This window comes from Ovis aries, chromosome 22 (assembly GCF_016772045.2).
Source record: "Ovis aries strain OAR_USU_Benz2616 breed Rambouillet chromosome 22, ARS-UI_Ramb_v3.0, whole genome shotgun sequence".
Classification (NCBI taxonomy): Eukaryota; Metazoa; Chordata; class Mammalia; order Artiodactyla; family Bovidae; genus Ovis; species Ovis aries.
The window spans coordinates 49,598,636-49,621,101 of NC_056075.1; the positions used below are offsets into that span (position 1 = coordinate 49,598,636).

Below are 22,466 nucleotides of genomic sequence, written 5' to 3' on the forward strand. Positions count from 1 at the left end.
ACACCCCACACCCCAGGCTCAGAGAAGCATCTTTGGAACGTGCCTTTCATGAGTACAGGGACGCAGACCCTGCCGGACAGGGCACAGCGGGCTGAGCAAACGCCAGAGAAACCAACAGAGGCGGCTGGACAGCCACCCCCGTGAGTGCCGGGCGGTCCCTGTGGCCATGTCTCCTGAGATGCACTCTGCTCGAACCCACCCAGAGATGGAGCGCTGGGGACGCTCCGGCTGACCAGCTCTCAGGGGCTGGTGCTCAGGCAGTTGCCCCCAGCCCCTCCCCAGAGCCAGAAGCAAGCAGCTGGCTTGGCAGATGGATCCTCGCTGCTGATGGCAGGAGAAGGCTCCAGCTTCCTGGAAATCCCTGGGGTTCCCCGGGAGCTCCTACATTTCCCAGTTCCCTCCTAATACATTCAGCAAGTGCTCTTTTTCAGGAATTGTCTGATGAGAAAGAAGTTACGTGGGAGACGTTGCCAGGGTTGTGCTGGGGACAAAGACAGGCTATCTGAATAGATACTTCATAAACCTGAAATCAATAAACAGATGCTCAATAATTCACAGAATGCGATTAATTAGCAGGTTTTATCAAATATGATTCCACCTGGGACTGGTAGCTTGAAAAGCAAGACTTCTTTTTGAGTAGTACTTTCACAGCCCTTACAGGCAATCACAGATGCTTTTATGAATTTTTTGAAACAGAGTATCTTTAAGTAAAAGTGTTAGTCGCTCAGTCCTGTCTGACTCTTTGTGACCCCATGGACTATAGCCCAGCAGGCTCCTCTGTCCGTGGGATTCTCCAGGCAAGAATACTGGAGTGGGTTGCCATTTCCTCCTCCAGGAGATCTTCCCGACCCAGGGATGGAACCTGGGTGTCCTGCACTGCATCTGAGCTACCATCTGAGCTACCAGGGAAGCCACAGTTTTTGTTGCTTAAGATTGGAAGTCTAAGCCACAAGATACACTGGTTTAAAATATTTATTAATTCAAAAAAATTTAAAATTTTTTTATACAAAGATGGTGAGAAAAATCTCATGCAAACTCTGGGCATACAAGAAAAATAACTCAAATATTCATAAGATGATTTTGTACAAAATAATTCTTTTTAAGGAGGACCTCCCACAGACAGCACAGCCCCTTCTCCAGCCCAACACCCCCCGGGAGAGGGTGGGCGGCCGGCCTTCGGCCTGCAGGTGGTGCGTGGTCCACGTGTCCGACGGTCACAGGTGTCACTGCGATGATGAACAACGTAAGCTACTACTCAGGAAACTAGACTGAGACTGGGACCCGAGTCGGGACGTCCCAACACCATGGAACTCCTGAGGGATGGAAGGAACTGACAAAGGTTTCCAGAAAAGTTTTGGGTAATTGGCTCGACTAACGAAAACGCCTTGAGAGGGTTAGAGTTGGTGCCTCTTTCCGCTGAGGCACAAACCTGCGGCGGACTTAGAATCTGTGTATATTACAAGTAATCTGTATAAGTAAAACACTTAAGGGAGCGACATATCACGGCAATAAGAAACGCATCAAGCTCGGAAGGCTGTACCGAAGGGAGCTTCAATATGAAACAGTAATCCTGGGAGAACGAAGCCCACGGCCCCGCGGGCTCCCGACCCAGCCGGGCGGGGCGCCCCCACGCCTCCTCTACCTCCGCTCTGACGCTCGGACGCTCAGCCTGATCCTGATCGCGTCCTCACACTCTCATCTCATCTTCCGGAGCCTGAGTCTGTTTTCCTTGTCCCGCTTCTTGAGAATAAGGATGAACTGGTTGAAAAAATGCTCCTGGTCCTTCCGCTTTTGGACGAGTCGAAACCTCTGATCCCGGCCGTACTTCTCAGCAAACTCTTTAAATGTGGTCCTGGAAGACAGAAGGCATCCTGAGGGCCTTCCTGGAGGAGAGAGGCTCCTGGGGCTCTGAGCACCTCCTTCCTGAGCCCAGGGTCCCAGGAGCAGGACCCTCGGCAGGTAGATGGGCAGAGGGAACGGCCACTGGGCCTCCAACACCACCTGCCTGCTCCCCGTACTGGGCGTCACGTCCCACAGGCCCGGCCGAAGCCTGAGCCACGTTAACTCGCACAGCTGCCTGTTGCAGCACCCGGCTGCCCTCTGGACACGAGCCTGGCCTCGCCTCCCTCCAGGGCCTCGTCACTCCAAGGCCCAGCGCCCACTGCCCCTGCTCCGGCCACACAGGCCTTCTTGCTCCCTCCGCTCTCACCCTGCTCCTGCTTGCCTTGGGCTTCGCATATGCTGTTCCCTCCGCCTGGCACACCCTTCCCTCCTTTCCCCACTCATTCTTTAGAGCTCTCTACTCACTAGAAGTGAGAAGCGGAACATTTCCTGCCACATCAGCAAACAAAGATGTCACAGGCACCAGCGATTGCAGCCCCCACGGACAGTGAGCTCAGGAAGGAAGGAACCCCTGCCAGCTGGCAGCCACTCCCCACGGCAAGTCCCCAGAAGCTCGGGATGTGCAAACACAGGACGCTGGCCCCAGACAGCCGAGGTGCAGATCAAAGGAACAGCTTCCAGGAACCCAGACTCCAGCATCTTCCCATGCACAGAGAGGCACTCTCTCACGGCCCTCACCACGGATGTCACCTTGAAGAGCCTCAGTCATGCAACTCAGCTCGCCTCTCCCTGCCCCAGTGGAAGCACGTTATCTGTTTTGTTTCTATGGAGCCTCTTGACAGTCTAAGCCCAGTGGCATGTGCTTAGCACCTGAATACTGACTCACTGAACCCGTGATCGCCAGGCCAGGCAGGCACCTGTAAGGAGCTCAGAGATTCCAGCCAGGCCAGGCCTGGGGGGCCAGGGCAGCTCACAGGGCGGGAGTGGATGAAGCCTTGCAGGGACAAGTGGAACCTCGGTCAGGACCTGGTCCCTAGAGCTGCCTCTCCTCCCAGCTGCGAGCTTGAAGCCAAGGGCTGTGACAGCTCCAGGGGCAGGGGCCCTGGGTAGCTGGGTGCCTGGACATTGCTCATCTGCCCCCTGCCTGGGGCTCCTGCAAGAGCTGTAGCCAGAGCTGCAGGAGGGGCCCAGAATGTGTGAGAAACCCACGCACCCTGTGCCTGGGGGGACCTCTTGCTCCAGCTCCTCTTTGCGGACAATTTCATTTTTTGTTGCAGAGATTTCATTGTTGTATTGAATTATTACAACTTAATGTGCTGTGCTTAGCCTATCAGTCGTGTCCGACTCTTTGCGACCCCTTGGCCTCTGTAGCCCACCAGGCTCCTCTGTCCATGGGGATGCTCTAGGCAAGAATACTGGAATGGGTTGCCCAGCCCTCCACCAAGCGATCTTCCCAACCTAGGAATCGAACCCAGGTCTCCTGCACTGCAGGCAGATTCCTTACCTTTAATACATGAATAACAAGATTATATTGACACGGCTGTTAGGAGACAAGACCAATGATTAGTAGACCCTTGTTGGCTTCCTCAGTGATTCAGCAGGTAAAGAATCTGCTGCGACGCAGGAGACACTGGAGGCGCAGGTCAGGAAGACCCCCTAGAGAAGGAAATGGCAGCCCGTTCCAGTACTCTTGCCTGGAAAATCCCGTGGGCAGAGACGGGCTACATTGCACGGGGTGGCAAAGAGTCAGACATGACGAAGCTGCAGCAACTGTGACCGTGTTGTCACTAAACAAGCTGTCTCACACTTTCCTCGAGCACTCCTGTTCTCCGGGCGTGTTCCAGAGCCCCACTTGCTCCCAGGCTTCCTGGACAGAAAGCACGTCTCTCTGGTTGCCAGCATTCTCCCTTTTTCTTTCACTCCCCCCCTCTCGCCCTCCATTCCTTCCATGATTTCACAATTGCCTTGTACTGGACTAACACACACTTATTTGCACTTCCATCACCCGTCTGCATGAGAAAAGTGAGGCGCTGAGTCACAGGGTGCTTGTCATCTTGGGGGTGCCTAGAGGGAGCCTGAGCATTTTCAACAGGGGGCTGGGCAGAGACCCTTCCAGAGAGATCTTATTCCGGGCACCTCTGAAAAGAAGCATCCCCGAAAAGAAAAACGTATCAAAACTCTGTGAGCTGTTAGCCGTCTTGAGGGGGCAGCCTGCCTTACTGCTGACCCTGGTGGACCATCCAGTGAGCCTGGGGAAGTTCTCTGAGTAACTAGCTCTGCAGCTTCCTTTCCCCAGGGACTTGGCTGCCCACAGTTGAAGGAGGTGGCTGATCTGGCCAGAGTGTTGGTCCCACAGCCCACAGGGTGGTCCCCCCGAGGCTCCTCTCCCTGTCCCAAGACCCTGAGAGCTGAGCAGGGCGGGGAGCAGGCCCTGGACTATCCCTGTGGTCAGGATGGGAACCAGGATGATGGAATGTGTCACCAAGGGTCCTCGGGACGCCTGCGCTGGGCCAGAGGGCAGCAGCAAGACCTGCCCGCTGTCACTAAGACACCTGCGAACGGCAGGAAGAGAACGTGAAGAGGATCTGGAAAAGGTTCAAAACGTCCCGGAATTGGCCGCCTTTGAAACGTAAGCCAGCTTTGTAATTACAAAAGTATTATATGCCCAGTGTACACTTCTAAAAAGTGGCAGGCAATTAGATCTAATTCCAATGGAGAGTATATTCATTTACAGCACTGGTTTTCCTTCTCTGTGCGTGTAATCTTCTTAATTGTCAAATATAGCCTGAATGTTTCTTCCCTGCACTCATGATATGTTCACGGGAGGGGGAGACACGTTGGCTTCTGGTTAGCATCTTAGCAGTGGATGGACAGGTCATGAGCTAACTGGCCTGGAGGCCAGCGCAGTGGTAAGGATGAGAGTCTTCAGGACCCACCGGGCGCCGCACGTCTTGCCTTGTCTGCCCCACATGCCATCCTGCTAGAGGCCGGTGAAGCAGGGCGACTCATCCCCTCAGATGGAGACACATGAGCTGTGAAGGTCCAGGGCCAGGACCAAGGATGGGCAAGGCTGCTCTGCACTGATGTGGGAGCTCCAGAACCAACCCCCGACCCAGGGTCACTGACTAGGGTGATAGGGCACATCCATGGCCTGAACCCAGTGTTCCCATAGAAAACCGAAATTTACAGATCATGCCTGGTGGGCTGCAGTCCATGGCGTCACGAAGAGTCAGACACAACTGAGCGATTTCACTTTCACTTTTCACTTTCATGCTTTGGAGGAAGAAATGGCAACCCACTCCAGTGTTATTGCCAGGAGAATCCCAGGGATGGGGGAGCCTGGTGGGCTGCTGTCTATGGGGTCGCACAGAGTCGGGCGCGACTGAAGCGACTCAGCAGCAGCAGCAGCAGGCCCACATTTACTCTTTGAGGTTAGCATTTGGTGATGGGGCTAATTCATGCAAATTTTCTCCCCATTCAGGAAGAACCTATCCTCTAAACAGTTGGAGAAGTTTTCTGAGGACCCATAGTGAAGTGAAAATGTTAGTCACTCAGTCATGTCTGACTCTTTGTGACCCCATTGACTGTAACCCACCAGGTTCCTCTGTCCATGGAATTCGCCAGGCAAGAATACTGGAGTGGGTAGCCCTTTCCTTCTCCAGGGGATCTTCCCAACCCAGGAAGTTGAACCAGGTCTCCTGCAATGCAGGCAGATTCTTTACCATCTGAGGCACCAAGTGAGGGCTATATAACCAATACAAAATCACATTATTCAATTATTGACCAAGTGAGTTAGCCAATTACTGGTCAAAATGTACATGCCCACATCTACACAGAAAGCAAACGTCAGTTAAGGCCCAATTAAATATGATCTGTTGCTGCTGAGTCGCTTCAGTCGTGGCCAACTCTGTGCGACCCCACAGACGGCAGCCCACCAGGCTCCCCCATCCCTGGGATTATCCAGGCAAGAACACTGGAGTGGGTTGCCATTGCCTTCTCCTTAAGCACTGTTATTAAAAATGCACACTATCAGCATTATTATTAAACATAAAAATGCACAAATGTCCATTAAAAATAATGTCCTAATTGAAAACAAAAATACATCAAAATTAATCATTTTTTACTCATAAGTTTATAGTTTTATAATTAAAAGTAGTATATGCACATTAATTTTTAAATGTCAGTCAATTAAAGTTAATTTTGAGGAGAGTTAAGTTTATGCATTCTTTTATTTCTGACATCATTTTCATATCGGCTTGTTTTATTTCTCAGGCATAATGCCTGACTATCTCAGGTAAATTTGATGGCAAGTTCATGCCTGCCTTTCGCCCGTGTAGGAGCATCTTCATATTACACTCTGGACAGCTCCCAGGTGTGTGGACCCCAGGGTGCTGGTGGGGTTGATTTTGCTGTTGTGTGTTGCTTTGGAATTTCACTCTCATATCATTTGATCCGGACTTAGACCAATCTAATGAGGGCCGACCTGTTGATGAGCCTTGGAGTCAGGGCTGCTGACAGGTTGAAAACCACCATGTAGGGTGGACAGAAAGGCCAGGGTACCTTTGGGCAGCAGACAGCACCCCATTGCTGGGGGGACAGGGAGGCAGGGCTGGGAGGTCCATTCATGAACAGCGCAGGGAGGAGGGCTTCCTTCTCCAAAATTACATGCTCAACAGAGCATAGGTCACCGGACGTAACCCACACTGACTTTAAAAAATCCTCTTACAGAATGCGGTAAACTTCCAGCCCCAGAAATTCCCTGATGTTAGCTCTGTCTCCATACCTGGGTGACAGTTTAGATTCCTCTAGAAGCTTTTTGAATTCTTCTTTGGCTAGCAGCAATTTGCTTTTCTTTTCCTTGTATTCTTCTTTTATTCTTGTCTTCACAAACTGTTCAAATATCTTAAGACACACACAAAAGAAAACTATTACAAGAGTGCATATCAGAAATGAAATCCTGTGCTTTGCACACAACAGGAAAACAGCGAGAATCTGAGCTAAGCCTGTCTTTTTCACAGCTGCTGGAGCCACAAGCCAGAGCGTCCATCACGGTCTCTCCGTGACACCGAGTGTCTCCACAGTCACACCTGCTCTCCCAGAGACCTGTGCGCCCCGTCTGCAGGTGTGGTCTGCGGTCAGACACCGAGTCAGCTTGCTTAGAAATCCCTGGAATGAGGCAGGGGTGCTCTCTAGAGGCAGTGGGGGCAGAGGGCAGTTTAGAAACCCAACGTCAGGACCTCGGTATTTCTCTTCGGAATGCCTGGAGCTTCCCTTACCGTGTGAGTTTTCTCACTGACTCTCACATCGCAGCCAGCAGCACCATGATGCACGAGAGTACGCAATTTGTTCTGGCAATCCCCAGGGCAACGCAACTGGTATTTGAGTCTCCAAAATGACTTCGAACTTGTGAAAAGAAAGTCAACCCAGCATCTCTCACTTCCCCACCTCAAGGCTCCCAGAAGCCCCTTGTGGAGGAGGGTGTGGTTCCCCAGGACCCTGCAGATGGCGTGGGCCTCTCCTGGGTATCATGGAACAGCCAGCGAGGAGCCCTGACCCTCGGCGCTGCACCCCCACCCTCAGCATGATGAGGAATGGGCCTGCCCCTTCTAGGGAAATGGGAAACCTGCCCCTTCACCTAAAAGGCCATGGACACCATCTGGTAGGCAAATCCACCCACAACCTTGGGGAGGTTTCCCTCAGGAACCAGCAGCTGACATTACACACCACCACCAGGGAATCCCTCTTTGCAGCAGTGCCTATAGTGAGCCCCGCTTGCTTGGATTAAGGCCGCTCCCTGTCATAATATCAGAAAGTTGTCAGTTGCAGACGAGGGCCGAAGGAGGTGGGGAGCTGCGTCATTCCCAGCGCTTCAAGATCATTGAAAGGAGGATATACTAGAGGTCATTCAGACGTGCTGTTCAGTTCAGTTCAGTTGCTCAGTCGTGTCCGACTCTTCGCGACGCCATGGACTGCAGCACGCCAGGCCTCCCTGTCCATCACCAGCTCCGGGAGCTTGCTCAAACTCATGTCCATTGAGTTGGTGATGCCATCCAACCATCTCATCCTCTGTCGGCCCCTTCTTCTTCTGCCCTCAATCTTTCCCAGCATCAGGGTCTTTTCCAGTGAGTCAGTTCTTCATATCAGGTGGACAAAGTACTGGAGTTTCAGCTTCAGCATCAGTCCTTCCAATGAATATTCAGGACTGATTTCCTTTAGAATGGACTGGCTGGATCTCCTTGTAGTCCAAGGGACTCTCAAGAGTCTTCTCCGACACCAGAGTTCAAAAGCACCAATTCTTCCGCACTCAGCCTTCTTATTAGTCCAACTCTCACATCCATACAAGACTACCGGGGAAAAAACCATAGCCTTGACTAGACGGACTTTGTTGGTAAAGTAAGGTCTCTGCTTCTGAATATGCTATCTAGGTTGGTCATAGCTTTTCTTCCAAGGAGTAAGCATCTTTTAATTTCATGGCTGTAGTCACCATTGGAGCCCCCCAAAATAAAGTTTCTCACTGTTTCCATTGTTTCCCCATCTATTTGCCATGAAATTCCAGATGTTCAAGTTGGATTTAGAAAAGGCAGAGGAATCAGAGGTCAATTTGCCAATATCCGCTGGATCATCAAAAAAGCAAGAGAGTTCCAGAAAAACATCTACTTCTGCTTTATTGACCACGCCAAAGTGTTTGACTGTGTGGATCACAGCAAACTGTGGAAAATTCTGAAAGAGGTGGGAATCCATGACCACCTGACCTGCCTCTTGAGAAACCAAGAAGCGACAGCTAGAACTGGAAGTGGAGTAACAGACTGGCTCCAAATGGGGAAAGGAGTGTGTCAAGGCTGCATATGGTCACCCTGCTTATTTAACTTGTATGCAGAGGACATCATGAGGAACGCTGGGCTGGATGAAGCACAAGCTGGAATCCAGATTGCTGGGAGAAATATCAGTAACCTCACATATGCAGATGACACCACCCTTATGGCAGAAAGTGAAGAGGAGATAAAAAGCCTCTTGATGAAAGTGAAAGTGGAGAGTGAAAAAGGTGGCTTAAAGCTCAACATTCAGAAAACGAAGATCATGGCATCCGGTCCCATCACTTCATGGCAAGTTTAAATGTGTATGTGGACATAAATAAAAAAGATCAGTAAAAGCCCACATTGGATCCTATTAGGCCAATAAATAGCAATTCTGGGCCAACGCAATCAGTGGCCTTTGCAGATCCTGGAATTTGAGCCAAGAGTTCAGGGAGTCTCCTGTGCTCCTCCCAAGGACCCTCCTGAGGACACAGAGCCCATCGCTCTCCAGACAGAGTGGGTCTCCTGATGGTTTCAGATTCCACCGCAGTCCTGGCAGCCTTTGTGGGACTACAAATCCAAAATGCTTCTCAACTCCAGAAGAATCATCAGCGAAATTAAATATTTACGAACAGGACTTAGACGGAGAGCGTGCATATATGTATTTAAGTAAGAATACAGTGGGCTTACTTCACCTTCAAGGCAAATGGTAACGTAAGCTCTCCAGTTCTCTTATAATTTCAGCTAATATAAAAGGTGAATGCAGGGCTATTATCCAAATAAAAGCGTGGGGCTCCATCATTAGTCAGAGCTTTGCTCTATTAGTTTTAAACCTGGATAGACAGCCTGGCTGGCAGTGGCCAGAGCTGTGAGAAAGACCTGCTTCTCGGTCTGTCTGGAACCATTTATCCCTCTAATCAGATTCCGCTCTGTGCTGCCTCTGCTCTGGTGCTTTATTTATGCTGCTATAATTTAATGTAACTGGTTTTTTTTTTTTTTTCCTCCTGTTTAACAAATTACATCAGTCTTATTCAAAGTGGGGCATGACTTTTTAAAAGACAGACCACTGGCCATTATCTTGTCACGGTGTGTTTCGGGTGAAATAAGGTGGACTGCCATTTGTTGCCATAGAAACCGGTCTGACACACGCTCCCCAGACCCCTGCTCCCTGTTCAGGCTCATTCACCACTCCCCTGCAGCCCCCCATAGAGGGATGGACGTAACGAACACACTGTGAGCCTTCGCTTTTCCCACGGAACACTAAGGGACAGTGGGTCCCCCCCAGAGTCCATGACTGCCGCTTGCCTTCCAGATCCATTCATAAATAGGACCGTGTTTTCTGAATGGGGTGCAAATACTGTCTCCTTCATCAGCTCAGCTTCAGCTCTGCACCTTTGAGAAATGACAGCATTGCCACTTTGCCTGGAGGTGGGTCTCTCTGATGGTGCCGGGTTCCCTCTGAGGCTGTCTGGTGCTGAAGGACGTCAGCTTCGGGGAGCTGGCCTCCTCCTCCTCCTGGGGCGCAGGGACCACACTGCGGGATGAGCACCTCCTGTGTGCACTGTAAACGTCGGAGGGCCTGATGTGCCCCCTGGTCATTTCATAAAGATGCCTGCAAGCTCCACGCAAAGGGTGGACTCGGCGTGAGCTGACCGTCCATCTAGTCTGGTCTGTCTGCCCCCGGTGCTTCCTGGCACCCCAGCCCCTTCTGTTGGAGCCTGCCTCTCTGACCGGGGCTGCGGGAGTCCAGCCCGGCTGCTCCTGAGGGTGCTCCTCATATCATGACCACCCTCCCGACTCAAGACGGCAGGCAGGAGTCCCCACTCCGCCCGGGAGCCCAGTCTGTCCAGCAAGCAAACAGGCCCTGAGCGCCCTGCCTTCTGAGAGACGGGGCCTAAACAGGAACCCATCAGCGGAGGAGAGTCTTACTTCTCCAGCTTCCTTTAAGGGGCTGATGGCCTCTGAAAACATCCACGGACTGAAGGCAACAGCGTTGACCTCGAAGGTCAGTGAGACGCCACTGGCAGCTGTGCTGAGTGTCACCAGTTATGGCTTAAAGTGACCCTGTCACCAAATTAAACGAGCTTCTCACCACATGTGGTCATGGTTGGAGCGTGAGCTTTCTGATTTCTAAGACTGCAACAAAAGGGGGTGATGTTACCAATGATTAAAGTCGCCCGGTTTCCTCAGCTGAGGGGAAAATGGATATAAAACATCCAGACTCCAAGTAAGGCCCTGGCCGAGTGCCTTCTCTCAAGCCCCTGGTCTGCACCCTAAGGGAACTTCACAGGCTGAGGACAGAATTGAAAACAAAGCCGCACTTTCTGTCCTCCCGGCTCCAGCTTTCCCCGACCCTGCCGTCTGAAATCAGACGGACGCTTCTGACGGCCCTCCCCTGAGAGGGCCCTCGAAGGGCTTCTGCTTCCGGGGGTGCCTCCCGGTCACCCACGTTGCACACGCATCCGCTCTGCACTCGGAAGTCGGGGGGAGAAGCGCGGTTGGGATGGAACCAGAGACGCGGAAGCAGAGCCGGAATCCTTCTGGAACTTTTCTCAGGGCCCTTCTTGGGTGTGTGCTGTCCGGGAGCCACAGACATCAGCGGGGCTGTGAGAACTCAGGCCTCCCCACCGGTCCGCACTGCATCTGTCTGTCCAATCCTGGAAGCGGTTCTGGCTCCCTGATGGGACTGGTCAACACGCCAGGGTAGAGTTCTGCCAGGTACCCATTTAAAATGACCTCCAGGCCAGCTACCTGCAACCCATTCTTGCCTTTCTGGGGATCTGCTTTCTAGAAACGTCCACTCGTTACTTCTGCTATGTTCCCTGGACCTCTCCTATGTCACTGTTCTTATACTGGATCTTAAGTTTTTTAATCCAGTCATCTAGGATATGGTTAACGTGCCCCCACACTGAGTTTTTACCTTCAAATACAAGCATTGTCTCTGGGGGTCCTGACCAAACGTTTCGCCAAGAGCAGGAACAAGGGTAACCCCCATCTGCACCCAGGGCACTTTCCCTTCACAGCTCACGGGCTAGCACTCCACCTCACAGCTTCCCCACAGACACAGCAAAGACACCAGGCACCCGCTCGTCCACAGAAACCTCTGGACGGAGCATCAGTTTAAAGCCTCGTCTCTCGAGCCTGTCAGCGTGCCTCCCACCACCTTACCTGCTTTCGCTCCTCCGAGTTCAGCAGCAGATAGCGTGGATCAAACACGATTTTGTGTAATTCTTTCTCCCAGGTGGAAAACGCTGACACCTGAAGGAAAACATTCAATAGAGTTGCTTTTAACGTCTAATGCTGAGCCTGAGTCACAATGAACTGGTCGATGCTGAGAAACAGCCCTAAGGAACCATGGGTTTGGGGACGCAGTGGCGTTTAAAAGTGTTTGACTTGTCAAACTTTAAAGAAAATCAATTTTTCGAGCATAAGAAAATTTAATTTCTAGACTCATGACACTATGTCTTCCCTGGATGTCTTCCAGGGCCAAGTGCCCTGATCCAAAGCCCTGATTGTCTCTGTGAGTCTGAGACATTCTCAAATGTCATATCTTGAGAGGAGAAATTATACTTGTAACAGTTTTCAGGATGGCACAGGCCTTAACAGAGGGCAGTGTCTTGTAATTAGAATTTGGCACAGTTTTAATTGATTTTTAATCAACATTTAAACCTTTTTCAGGTAGGTAACTTTTTAACCAAACTGCCTTATTTTATAGTAGTTTGGATCTACACAAAACTCTCGAGAATACTGTGAAATTGCCGTCCAGCCTACCCCGGGTTCACTGTATCGCTAACATCGCAACACTGGCGTGCTGGATGGACCGCAGGGCTGTTAGCGGAGTCTGCGCCTGGCTCAGTTTCTTTAGTCTTTGCCTAATGTTTTCCTGTCCTGGGGCCCCACCAGGACAGACCCCACACACACTCTCACATCTCCCCGGGCTCTTAGGAGCGATACAGCTTCTCGCTCTCCTTGGTCTGGATGACCTTGGCCGCTCTGAGGGGAGCCAGTCAGGTGTTCCATGAGATGCCCCTCTGCTGAGTTTTGTCCCACTTTTTCTCACAGTTCCACTGGGTCTGTGGGTTTGGGGAGGAAGACCCCAGAGTAACGTGCGCTTCCTATCAAGGTCCATACTGTCAATGTGACGTATCACAGCCGGTGCTGAGCTCGATCGTCTGGCCGAGGCCTCTCTTCTCTGCACCTCTTCTTTTGCCCTAAGTTGTGTTGTCCTCTTGGGAGGGCAGTCTCCGTGCGCCTGCTCCGTGTGCCTGCTCTATGTGCAGTCCCCGTGTGCCTGCTCTGTGTGCAGTCTCTCTCCGTGTGCAGTCCCCGTGCGCCTGCTCTGTGCACCTGCTCCGTGCACCTGCTCCATGTGCCTGCTCTGTGTGCAGCCTCTGTGTGTCTACTCTGTGTGCAGTCCCCGTGTGCCTGCTCCGTGTGCCTGCTCTGTGTGCAGTCTCCGTGTGCCTGCTCTGTGTGCCTGCTCTGTGTGCAGTCTCCGTGTGCCTGCTCTGTGTGCCTGCTCTGTGTGCAGCCTCCGTGTGCCTGCTCCGTATGCCTGCTCTGTGTGCAGCCTCCGTGTGCCTGCTCTGTGTGCAGTTTCTGTGTGCCTGCTCCGTGTGCAGTCTCTCTCCGTGTGCCTGGTCTGTTGTTGCTCAGTTGGTCAGTCGTGTCTGACCCTTTGTGACCCCGTGGACTGCAGCACTCCAGGTTTCCCTGGCCTTCCCTGTCTCCCAGAGTTTGCTCAAACTCGTGTCCATTGAGTCGATGATGCCACTTGAGGGGCTTGACCCATCTTGTGATTTGGAAGAATCTGTACAAGTTCCTTGGACTCCTTCTGGATGGGGTATATATCCATTCTCCCACATTTACTTACTAGCTCAATCTGTTTATGTCGGTTTAAACTCAGGGATGTTTATCTCATACTCGGGCTTGTAATCTAACCCGGCTGCTGGTTTGTGCCCAGATTGCTCCAGGTTGGCTGTTGTGTTTGCCTCCTGCGTCCTGGGAGCATATCCCCACTGTTCTGTTTTCTGGGCCCTTGAAGATGCTCCAGCGTCAGCTCCTGTCTCTACTGCATTGGCCCCAGAATCAGCATTCTCTGAGAAGCCCTGGTCCCTCTTATCGGAGAAGGTGTTGGGACCTGAGATCCAGGTGAGCAGCTCATTGCTACTGGAAGATTGAGACTTCCAGATTCTCAGCTGATGGGGCAGCAAAACATTTAAGTCATCCAAAAATAATTTATTCACTTAAAAACATTAACTAAATATTGGCTATGTCTTGGGCCCCTTGCTGTGCGCTATGGGTTCAGAGAAAATAAATCAAGGCCACTGACCTTGAGAGGTTGGCGGAGGGGGGGGGGCGGCAAGACAGAAAGTGAATTCAGGATCTCCCAGGGGCATGAGTGTCCTTCTGGGCACAAAGAGATGTGCCCAGGAGCCAAGGGCACAGAGAAGGGCCCCTATCGGCCTGGGGGGGGGCTGTCTCCAGGGCGGATGGTGCCGGGACCTGGCCCATGGAGGGGCCTGGGAGGGTGCAGCATGGGCTGTTCGTGGTGCCGAGGCCAGGCTCCGGGAACCGGGGGAATGTGGGGGTCTCAGGGGGATGTAGGAGGCTGTGCGGAGCTGGGAAGAAGTGGGAGAGACGGCCTGAGCGGATGTGGGGACACTCGCTGGCCTCCTCAGGAACCAGGGGCTTGTCCTGAGAGCAACGGGAAGAGCCGGATGCGATGTGCACCCAGGGGCCCAGGCGGGGGACAGACTCAGTGCAGTGGAGAGGAGAAGCTGGTGGGCAGGTTTCACAAACAAGGCCCACCCGCTCCTACTTCTGAGCAGGTTACAGTATGGCTGGTAGAGATACTATTTCAATAGACATGGGCTTTGCTTGGAACAGGCTTCTCTTGTGGCTCAGCTGGTAAAGAATCCTGCGATGCAGGAGATCTGAGTTCGATCCCTGGGTTGGGAAGATCCCTTGGAGAAGGGAAAGGCTATCTACTCCAGTATTCTGGTCTGCAGAAGTCCATGGACTGTATAGTCCATGGGGTCGCAAAGAGTCAGACATGGCTGAGCAACTTTCACTTGCTTGGAACATTATAAGGATTTTCTAAATTGACAGTTTCCGTATTCAATAATAAAAATCAAAATTCTTTTTAAAACTCATGAGCTCTTTTATGGGCAGGGTGAACCAAGCTCCACCCAGGGATCTTTCTCAACTGATTAAGAACACGGTGAAGTGTGGACATGTCATGGCGGGGTGAGGGGGTGGGGGGTACTCCGGAAGAACATCAGGGCAGAATGGTCCCTCTGCTCAGCCAGAGCTGACGCTTGACCACGTGAGCATTAGGGTGGACATGGAGAGAAGGGATGGGCAACTTCAATTCAGCCCAATCAGATAGGGTCAGTCCATCACGTGGAGCCCTGGAAACCCCTTCAAGCTTCCAGCTCTGTATGAAAGGCCTGTGATTATTAAGAACTGGTGTCGCACAACTGACTCCACCACTGTGATGAGAATTTCAGGAGCTCTAGATGCATAACAAACTAAACAAAAAAAAGAAAAGATATCATCCTTGGCTCCAAAGGGAATTACAATCTGTATACAAGGCAAGGAGGTCAAACCAGTCCATCCTAAAGGAAATCAACCTTGAATTTCATTGGAAGGACTGATGCTGAAGCTGAAGCTCCAATACTTTGGCCACCTGATGTGAAGAGTCAACTCTTTGGAAAAGCCCCTGATGCTGGGAAAGATTGAGGGTGGAAGGAGAAGGGGGCAATAGTGGATGAGATGGTTGGACAGCATCACTGACCCAAAGGACACAAACTTGGGCAAACTCTGGGAGATAGTGAGGGACAGGGAGGCCTGGCGTGCTGCAGTCCATGGGGCATAGAGTGGGACAAGACTTAGTCAGACACGCCTGAGCAACTGGACAACATACGAGACAGGAAGAGTCCTTTCCACAAAGACTAACTTGTGACGAGAAGACAGACGGCGTCACGTAAGCTGACAGCCGTGCCAACACGTGCTCTGACGTGCGGGGGAGGGTGCCGTGAGGGGGAGGGGCAGCCCGGGCACGGGCCCGAGACCGAGGCTGGAGCCCACGGGCAGGCTGGACAGCCAAGTAAAACGGGGCCTGGCAGTGCCTGCAAGGGGGCACGGCCTCGTCCACCAGGCCGACTCTTCCCAAAGGACCCTGATGACTGTTGCTGCCTCAACTGTGAGACTCACTCCTGATGGAGGACCACCCTCCCCAGGCCTGCGTCTCTGCAGGCACGTCCTGGTAGGCTCATTCTGTGGGACAGGGCCAAGGCCTCCCCTTTCTTGCTGGAGGCCAGTGGGGAGCCATTCTCTGCTCCCAGGGGTCCCCACATTCCCTGTCGTGGCCCCTTCTGCAACAGGGCAGCTTCCTGAAAACCAGTGGGAGAATCTCTATATGTGAGGCCTCATCTTACGTAACATACTACCACACCATCACAGGGGAGCGCCTCCATCCTATTCGCAGGCCAGCCCGCCTCAAGGGAGGGGGTCATTTGGGATGGGTGTCCCAGGGTTGGAGTCCTGAGACCGCTGTCGGAATGTCCCCATGCAGCAGGTCCCTGAGACGAATGCACCCTCTTGCCTCCAACGTGGCCTTCATTCTCCACCTTGGTCTTCATCCCTCACCTGCGTAACAGACCTTCCTTTGATACTATGGCATTTTACATGTGGTTTGGTCCTGGATAGTGGGATTCTTCAGCCCATTTGAGACCCTCTCCTGTGGAAGTCAGTCCTTCCCTGCAGCCTGGCTGGGTCTGGGGTGGTTCCGTCTCCTCTCCTGGGCTGTGTCCTGTGAGGTTCGCGTCATCTCCTGACAGTTGGCAACACATTCCCAGAAGCATCTGAACACCTCAGGGTGCTGACGCTGGGTGACACCCTGCCACGGGCGAAGGTCGGTGCTCCGTCCTGGTGCAAATGCGTGTGGGCATGGCCCACGCCGCCAGGTTAGGGCTCTGGCTAGCGCTCACACACATCTTTATTTGACTTCCCCCTGGAGTCCCATCCTGGAGTATCACCATCGTTTGGGAACCAGGAGACCTCGGGCAGTGGCCCCTGGGCTGGGCTGGTGGCCAGGCCCTTCCTTCCTCCCAGCCTCCTGCCGGCAGACTCTCTCCCGGCCCGACTCATCCTTAGTGTCTGAACTGCGCTCCCTGCCATTTCTACAAGGGCCGACACCAGAGCTTGTCGTTCAGAACAGGCACAGGGAAGGAGCAACTGCGTGGACCCAGGCCGGGGCGCAGCCCCCAAGCTCAGACTGCTGCTGCCACATCGTGGGACAGGGTTGACCCCCATCAGGGGTCAGGGGCCACCGCCTGCCTGCCTGGCAGGGGTACCCTCCTGGCTCTCCACCTCCAGCCCCCAGCCCGGTCCCAACACCACCGCCTCCGTCAGCTGCGCACTCCATGCCTCCCCTCCCTGCAGGGCTGCCCCCCGCCCCCCAACCCAGCCCTGACCCTGAAGGTCGGGTGTGAACACGCGCCCCGTCCGCCCGCCCTCCCTTCCTCTGGGCCTCTGTTGCGTCCTCCTCGCTGCCTGCGGCTCTGCGGATGACAGACGGCGTGTTCCTTGCAATTAGCACTCACACCATTACCCTCTTTATCCAATTTCCTGGAACACACAGCTGTGTCTTCTATTTCTGGCTCTGGAGTTCCTGACAATTCAAGGCGGCTTGAGGCGGGCAGAACTCAGGATGCAGCGAGCAGGCCGCGCTCCGGGCTCAGCCTGCCCGGAGCGCAGGGTCGTCTTGATGTTTGGGAGGGAATTCCAGGCGTACAGGCCACCGACGCAGGGAAGGAGACGGGCTGAGGGCGATGCAAGAGAGAGGAGGTCCCTCCAGGGAGCCACCATGTAGAACCTGCTGGAACCCGCCTGCGATTCATCCAGTCACGGGGCAGGAAGTGGAGGGTTTCCTCCTGGTCCCACCCCTCCCTGGTGCAGTATTGCCCCTGGCGACGTTCCACCCTTAAATTTAGAGGGAATGGTCAGCGCGTGGAGAGGTCTCATGAGCCAGGTGACCCCCAGGTGAATCCCGAAATGACTGAGGGTTGGGTGCCCCCCACAGACTCTGGGGCTTGCTGACTTCTTCCCCATCTCCCAGTGCTCAGCGTGTTCTACTGCTTTCTGTATTGTGTGTGTGTGTGTGTGCGCGTATTTTGACCAGTAAATAAAATCTTGCACTGTTATCCCACAATATCTCACCTAACTTAGTTTTCACACTATGGCTAGTTATACTCCCATCTTAAGCTTAGAGTGGGTGGTCCACGTGCCCGGCCCCTCGGGTCATCTTGTTAGACCGCTGTCTAATCACCAATAGAGAGGTGACCACAGTAATATCTGCAGAGCGGAATCACCAAAAGCTGTGGCAGTTAATTCAGGAAAGAAGAACCACAGCACAAAAGCCGAGAGAAAACACAAATCAAAGGGAAGGAACCGTGAGATTCAAAAAATAATAAGTAGTAAATATCTATGCTCCTTACTATTCAGTGGTGGTGGAGCGTGCTGAGAAAACAAATTTTCAGGAACTTTCAAGCACTGCTGGGAGAATACATTGTGTGAAAACAACTTTTTCCAAAACAATTTGATAATACAGGTCAGATGTTGCCGGCACACAGGAAGCAATCCCACACACACATAAACCAACATTCATGCATCAGTACGGTCATTGGAATACTGTTTAAGCTAGCAAAATTGGGCAGCAGGCTAAATGAATGAAAATGAGGGCCCTTTGAATGGACAATGAACTGACAATTATATCCTCATCAAAAACGTTTCCAAAGGTTTATAATATTTTAAAACTGCTTCAAAGGAGAAAGCAGTATACAAATGTATACATTAGGTTCAACCTTATCAAATTACCTATCTTTTAAAAACAAATGGGACGTCCCTGGTGGTCCAGTGGTTAAGAATCTGCCTGCCAACGCAGGGCACACGGGTTTGATCCCTGGCCAGGGAAGGTGCCACATGCCGAGCAGCAGCGAAGCTCCACGGGGCCACAGCTACTCAGCCTGAGCTCTAGAGCCCTCACACTGCAACTGCTGAGCCCACGTGCCTCAACTACTGTGGCCCACGGCACTCTAGAGCCGTGTTCTGCAACGAGAGGGGCCACCATGATAAGGAGCCTCGCACCGCAGCTAGAGAAAGCCTGCAGGCAGCAGTGGCGGCCCAGCACAGCCCGAGTTAATAGACAATTAAAATAAAAAATTGGCTCAGCCATGCTTCACCACGGCTCAGTCCTGCTTATACTGTATAACTATACTGTATGATATGTATTGCACTATATGATACGAATGTTTGATTTTGCTATTGCCTTAAAATCTGCTTTTAGGAAAAAAGGCTAGAAGGAAAGGTATCCGTTGATGGCAACAACTGTGTCTTAGGACTTCAGGTGATTTTTATTTCTGTCCTTTGAATTTTGCTTCTTTCCTATAAAGAGCATGCACTCCTTCGATGGCACAATCTTATTTTATTAGTGGCATGTGTCTGGTGAGACTTTGAAGAGTTGTCATATGAACATGAAGCAGATAAACTTCCTAAGGAGCAAGGATGCATCTCTTGGAGAAGCTCCTGACAGCCTCCAGGACTCAGGGGCTTAGCCTCCAGGGCCATCTCACGGACGTATACCTGCCCACAAGGGGGACCAAGCCCTTCCCCCAGCGTCCTGGCCCAGCGGCCACTACAGCTTCAGGCAACACCACCTACGCATCTGGGCAAGGGGGCACTAGACGCCAGCCACAGGGGAGGTGCTCCTGCCCCCCACCTGGCAGAAGGGAGAAGGCACGGCCGCTGCAATGGCAGGAGGGCACCAGGGGAAGAGCCTCTCCTTCATCTGGACTGCCCTTGCACCAACAACTCCTTAGTGCAGAGAGAGAGCCCTGTGGCTCAGCCAGGGCGGGTGTGCGGACTGTGAATTCCTTTTTCCAACACAGACTCAGATCCAAAGTCCAGGGGTCTCGGCTGCAGGGCTGCCGACTGCGCCAGTCAGTCTCCCCAGGGCTGCCGCAGCTGCGAAGCTGCCCGTGGTTCCCCTGCAGAGGGACCCGGCAGTGTCTGAATCAAGAGTCAAGGTTATGGAACAGCCGTTCTTTCCTGGCCTCTGGGAAAGCCACTTCCCGAGGGCTATTTTGCAGAAGGAAGAGCCCCTCGATAAAATGTCTCTAATGCATTTATCTAAATAGACAGGGTTAAATTAATCAGCTGCTACTCAATTAATCCTGCCCTTTATAGACTGAAGTTTAAAGAGAGCTCTGTTGTGGTTTATACTGGTGAAAGAATATAAAAACAAAGCCTTCCACTTACATATTACAAAACCACAAAACTGAAGGCCTTTCCCCAAGCCAAAATCCCTATGGCATACCCCAAACCATGCCCTTTTTAAACTACTGGAAATCCATACACCTAGCTCCCTCTTTCTATAAGCACATGAATCTCTGAGCTGAAGGATTGAACAAATGCAATAAAAAATCTTATTAATCACTCAGTCTATGAAAAAGGTGACCTTTTTCAGCCTCATTTTTAAGCAGCTAGAAATCTGATGGGCTTAGCCATCAAAGCCTCTTGAGCATGAGTAACTCATAAAATCTACAGACATACTTTATAAAGTCAAGAGTCATAAATGTGGGCATTGCTTTATGACATCAGCAGTACATTCAGATTGGTCTTCTCTATTCCTGAGGGGTATGTGAGCTTCTTCTGAAATCCTTGTAAGATGAGGGTCTCAGCTTCACCCCCGTCTCTGTCTCCTGGGAAAACCCAGAGTACTGGGGCTGGTACCTCCCATTTCTATGTTGTTTTTGCTGATTCTCATATGTGAATATATCTAAGGACCAAGGCTGGATGGAATCAGCTCAATGAGGCAAGAATGCACTGAACACACCCTTAGTAAAATGGCTCCGCTGAGGGCTCTGGGGTGCATCAGAGACCACGTAGACTCAGTGTCCTTGGGAGGGCGGGGTGGGGTCTCCGGCAGTCCTCACCCTCCAAGTGGCTTAATATCATGCTGTGCAGGTAAGTTGGATGTGGTTGGTTTCCAAAACGAAGAGGTGGAAATCCAGGCATCGATGAGATGAATGCTGCATATATTTCTCAAATGCTCACGGTGCCCCGCTTCTCTGGGAATTCTCAGTTAATTCCACTGGGGCCGACTGGCTGGGTTCATTCAGACCTCAGAATTGTGACTATTTCTGCACTGTCCTTGCCATCAGAAGAGGCATGGCGGCAAGACTCAGGCGCTTCCACCCCGTGGTCTGCAGAGAAGACTCCTCTTCTTGGCGACTTTGTGGGGAGAGAAGCCTGCTTTATCGTGAGTGATGTTTTATCCTGCAAATGCTTCGAGGACACACGAGTGGAGGAGAAGGAAACAGAAAGAACAGCTGCTCCAGGAGATACACGCCCTCATCCAGGCTCCACGGGCCCACTCTCTGATCAGCGCTGGGCCGGCCCAGGGCACATGCAGCAAGACCAGGGTCTGGACATGAAGGGAATCCCAGGAGGTCCCTGGGTGCCTCTGGGAGCCAGTGCCTGGAGCCAGGCTCGAGGAGCCCAGGGGGGCATCAGAGAGTCCCCTGCCTCCAGGACCCAGCACAACGACTTGGCAACGAGAAAGGCACACAGAGCAGCCGTGAGGCTCCACATGTCAGCCAGGGAGCCGGGGAGGCAGGCCTTGGAGGGCCTCCCGGGAAAGAGACCTCAGGCCAAGAGTGCAAGGAGGGCAGGCGAATGAGACAGCTCAGGGCCCAGACCGGCAGTGACACTGGGCACAAGCCCCCAGGACCCTGAGGCTGGCCCGATGGCCACGGAGCAAGCAGCCCCTTCGGGTGGCAGTGACGGCTTCTAAACCCAGCCGGCTCCATGCTCCTGGGGCACCTGGGACTTGATGGCGGACCCACTTCACCAGCGTGGGAGCAGCGGGCCGGGGCGGCCAGAGCCTGGCACTCTGGCCCGCGTTCCTGGCCCCCTCTCCTTAGCCAGGGGGAGAGGTCACGTCTTTGCTGTTGATGTGGGGAGGCTGAGCACGGGGCAGTGAGGGCCAAGCAGGGAGTGAGGGGAAGGCTCAGGGGAGCCCGGCACATCGGCCACATGGGGTCTGTGGTGGGACCGGTAGGGAGTACACACCAAACAGATACACATGCGTATACACTCACAGCACACACAGAGAGACACACGTGTGTACACACTCAGAACACACAGAGAGATGCCCATATACACTCACAGCACACAGACACACACGTGTACACACAGCACACACACACAGACACACACGCATATACACTCCCAGAACACTCAGAGTGCCATGCATATACACTCACGGCACACAGACACACACCTGTACACACTCACAGCACAGACACACACAGACACACACGTGTATACACTCACAGTACACACACACAAACACCCACAGACACACACGTGTATACACTCAGAGCACATATACACACACATATACACTCACAGAACACAGAGAGATGTGCATATACACTCACAGCACATAGACACACACGTGTACACACTCACAGAACACAGAGACACACACACGCACATATACTCATGGCACACAGACACACACGTGTACACACAGCACACACACACAGACACACACACATATACACTCCCAGAACACTCAGAGTGCCATGCATATACACTCACGGCACACAGACACACACCTGTACACACTCACAGCACAGACACACAGACACATACATATACACTCCCAGAGCACACAGAGAGATGTGCATATACACTCATAGCACACAGATACACGTGTACACACTCACAGAACACACAGAGAGACACACACACACATAC

General features: G+C 52.5%; 1 protein-coding gene across 1 annotated transcript in view; it reads right to left on the reverse strand.

The window, feature by feature from the left end:
* Positions 1–958: 958 nt before the first annotated feature.
* Positions 959–22,466, reverse strand: part of TCERG1L (transcription elongation regulator 1 like) — a 193,913-nt gene continuing 172,405 nt past the window's right edge. Inside the window, exons 10-12 of the mRNA XM_060404836.1 lie at positions 11,805–11,894; positions 6,626–6,744; positions 959–1,852 (exon numbers count right to left, since the gene is read on the reverse strand). Of these exons, the coding sequence (XP_060260819.1) occupies positions 1,696–1,852; positions 6,626–6,744; positions 11,805–11,894 (366 nt within the window). The 3' untranslated portion in view covers positions 959–1,695. The remainder of the gene's footprint in view (positions 1,853–6,625; positions 6,745–11,804; positions 11,895–22,466) is intronic.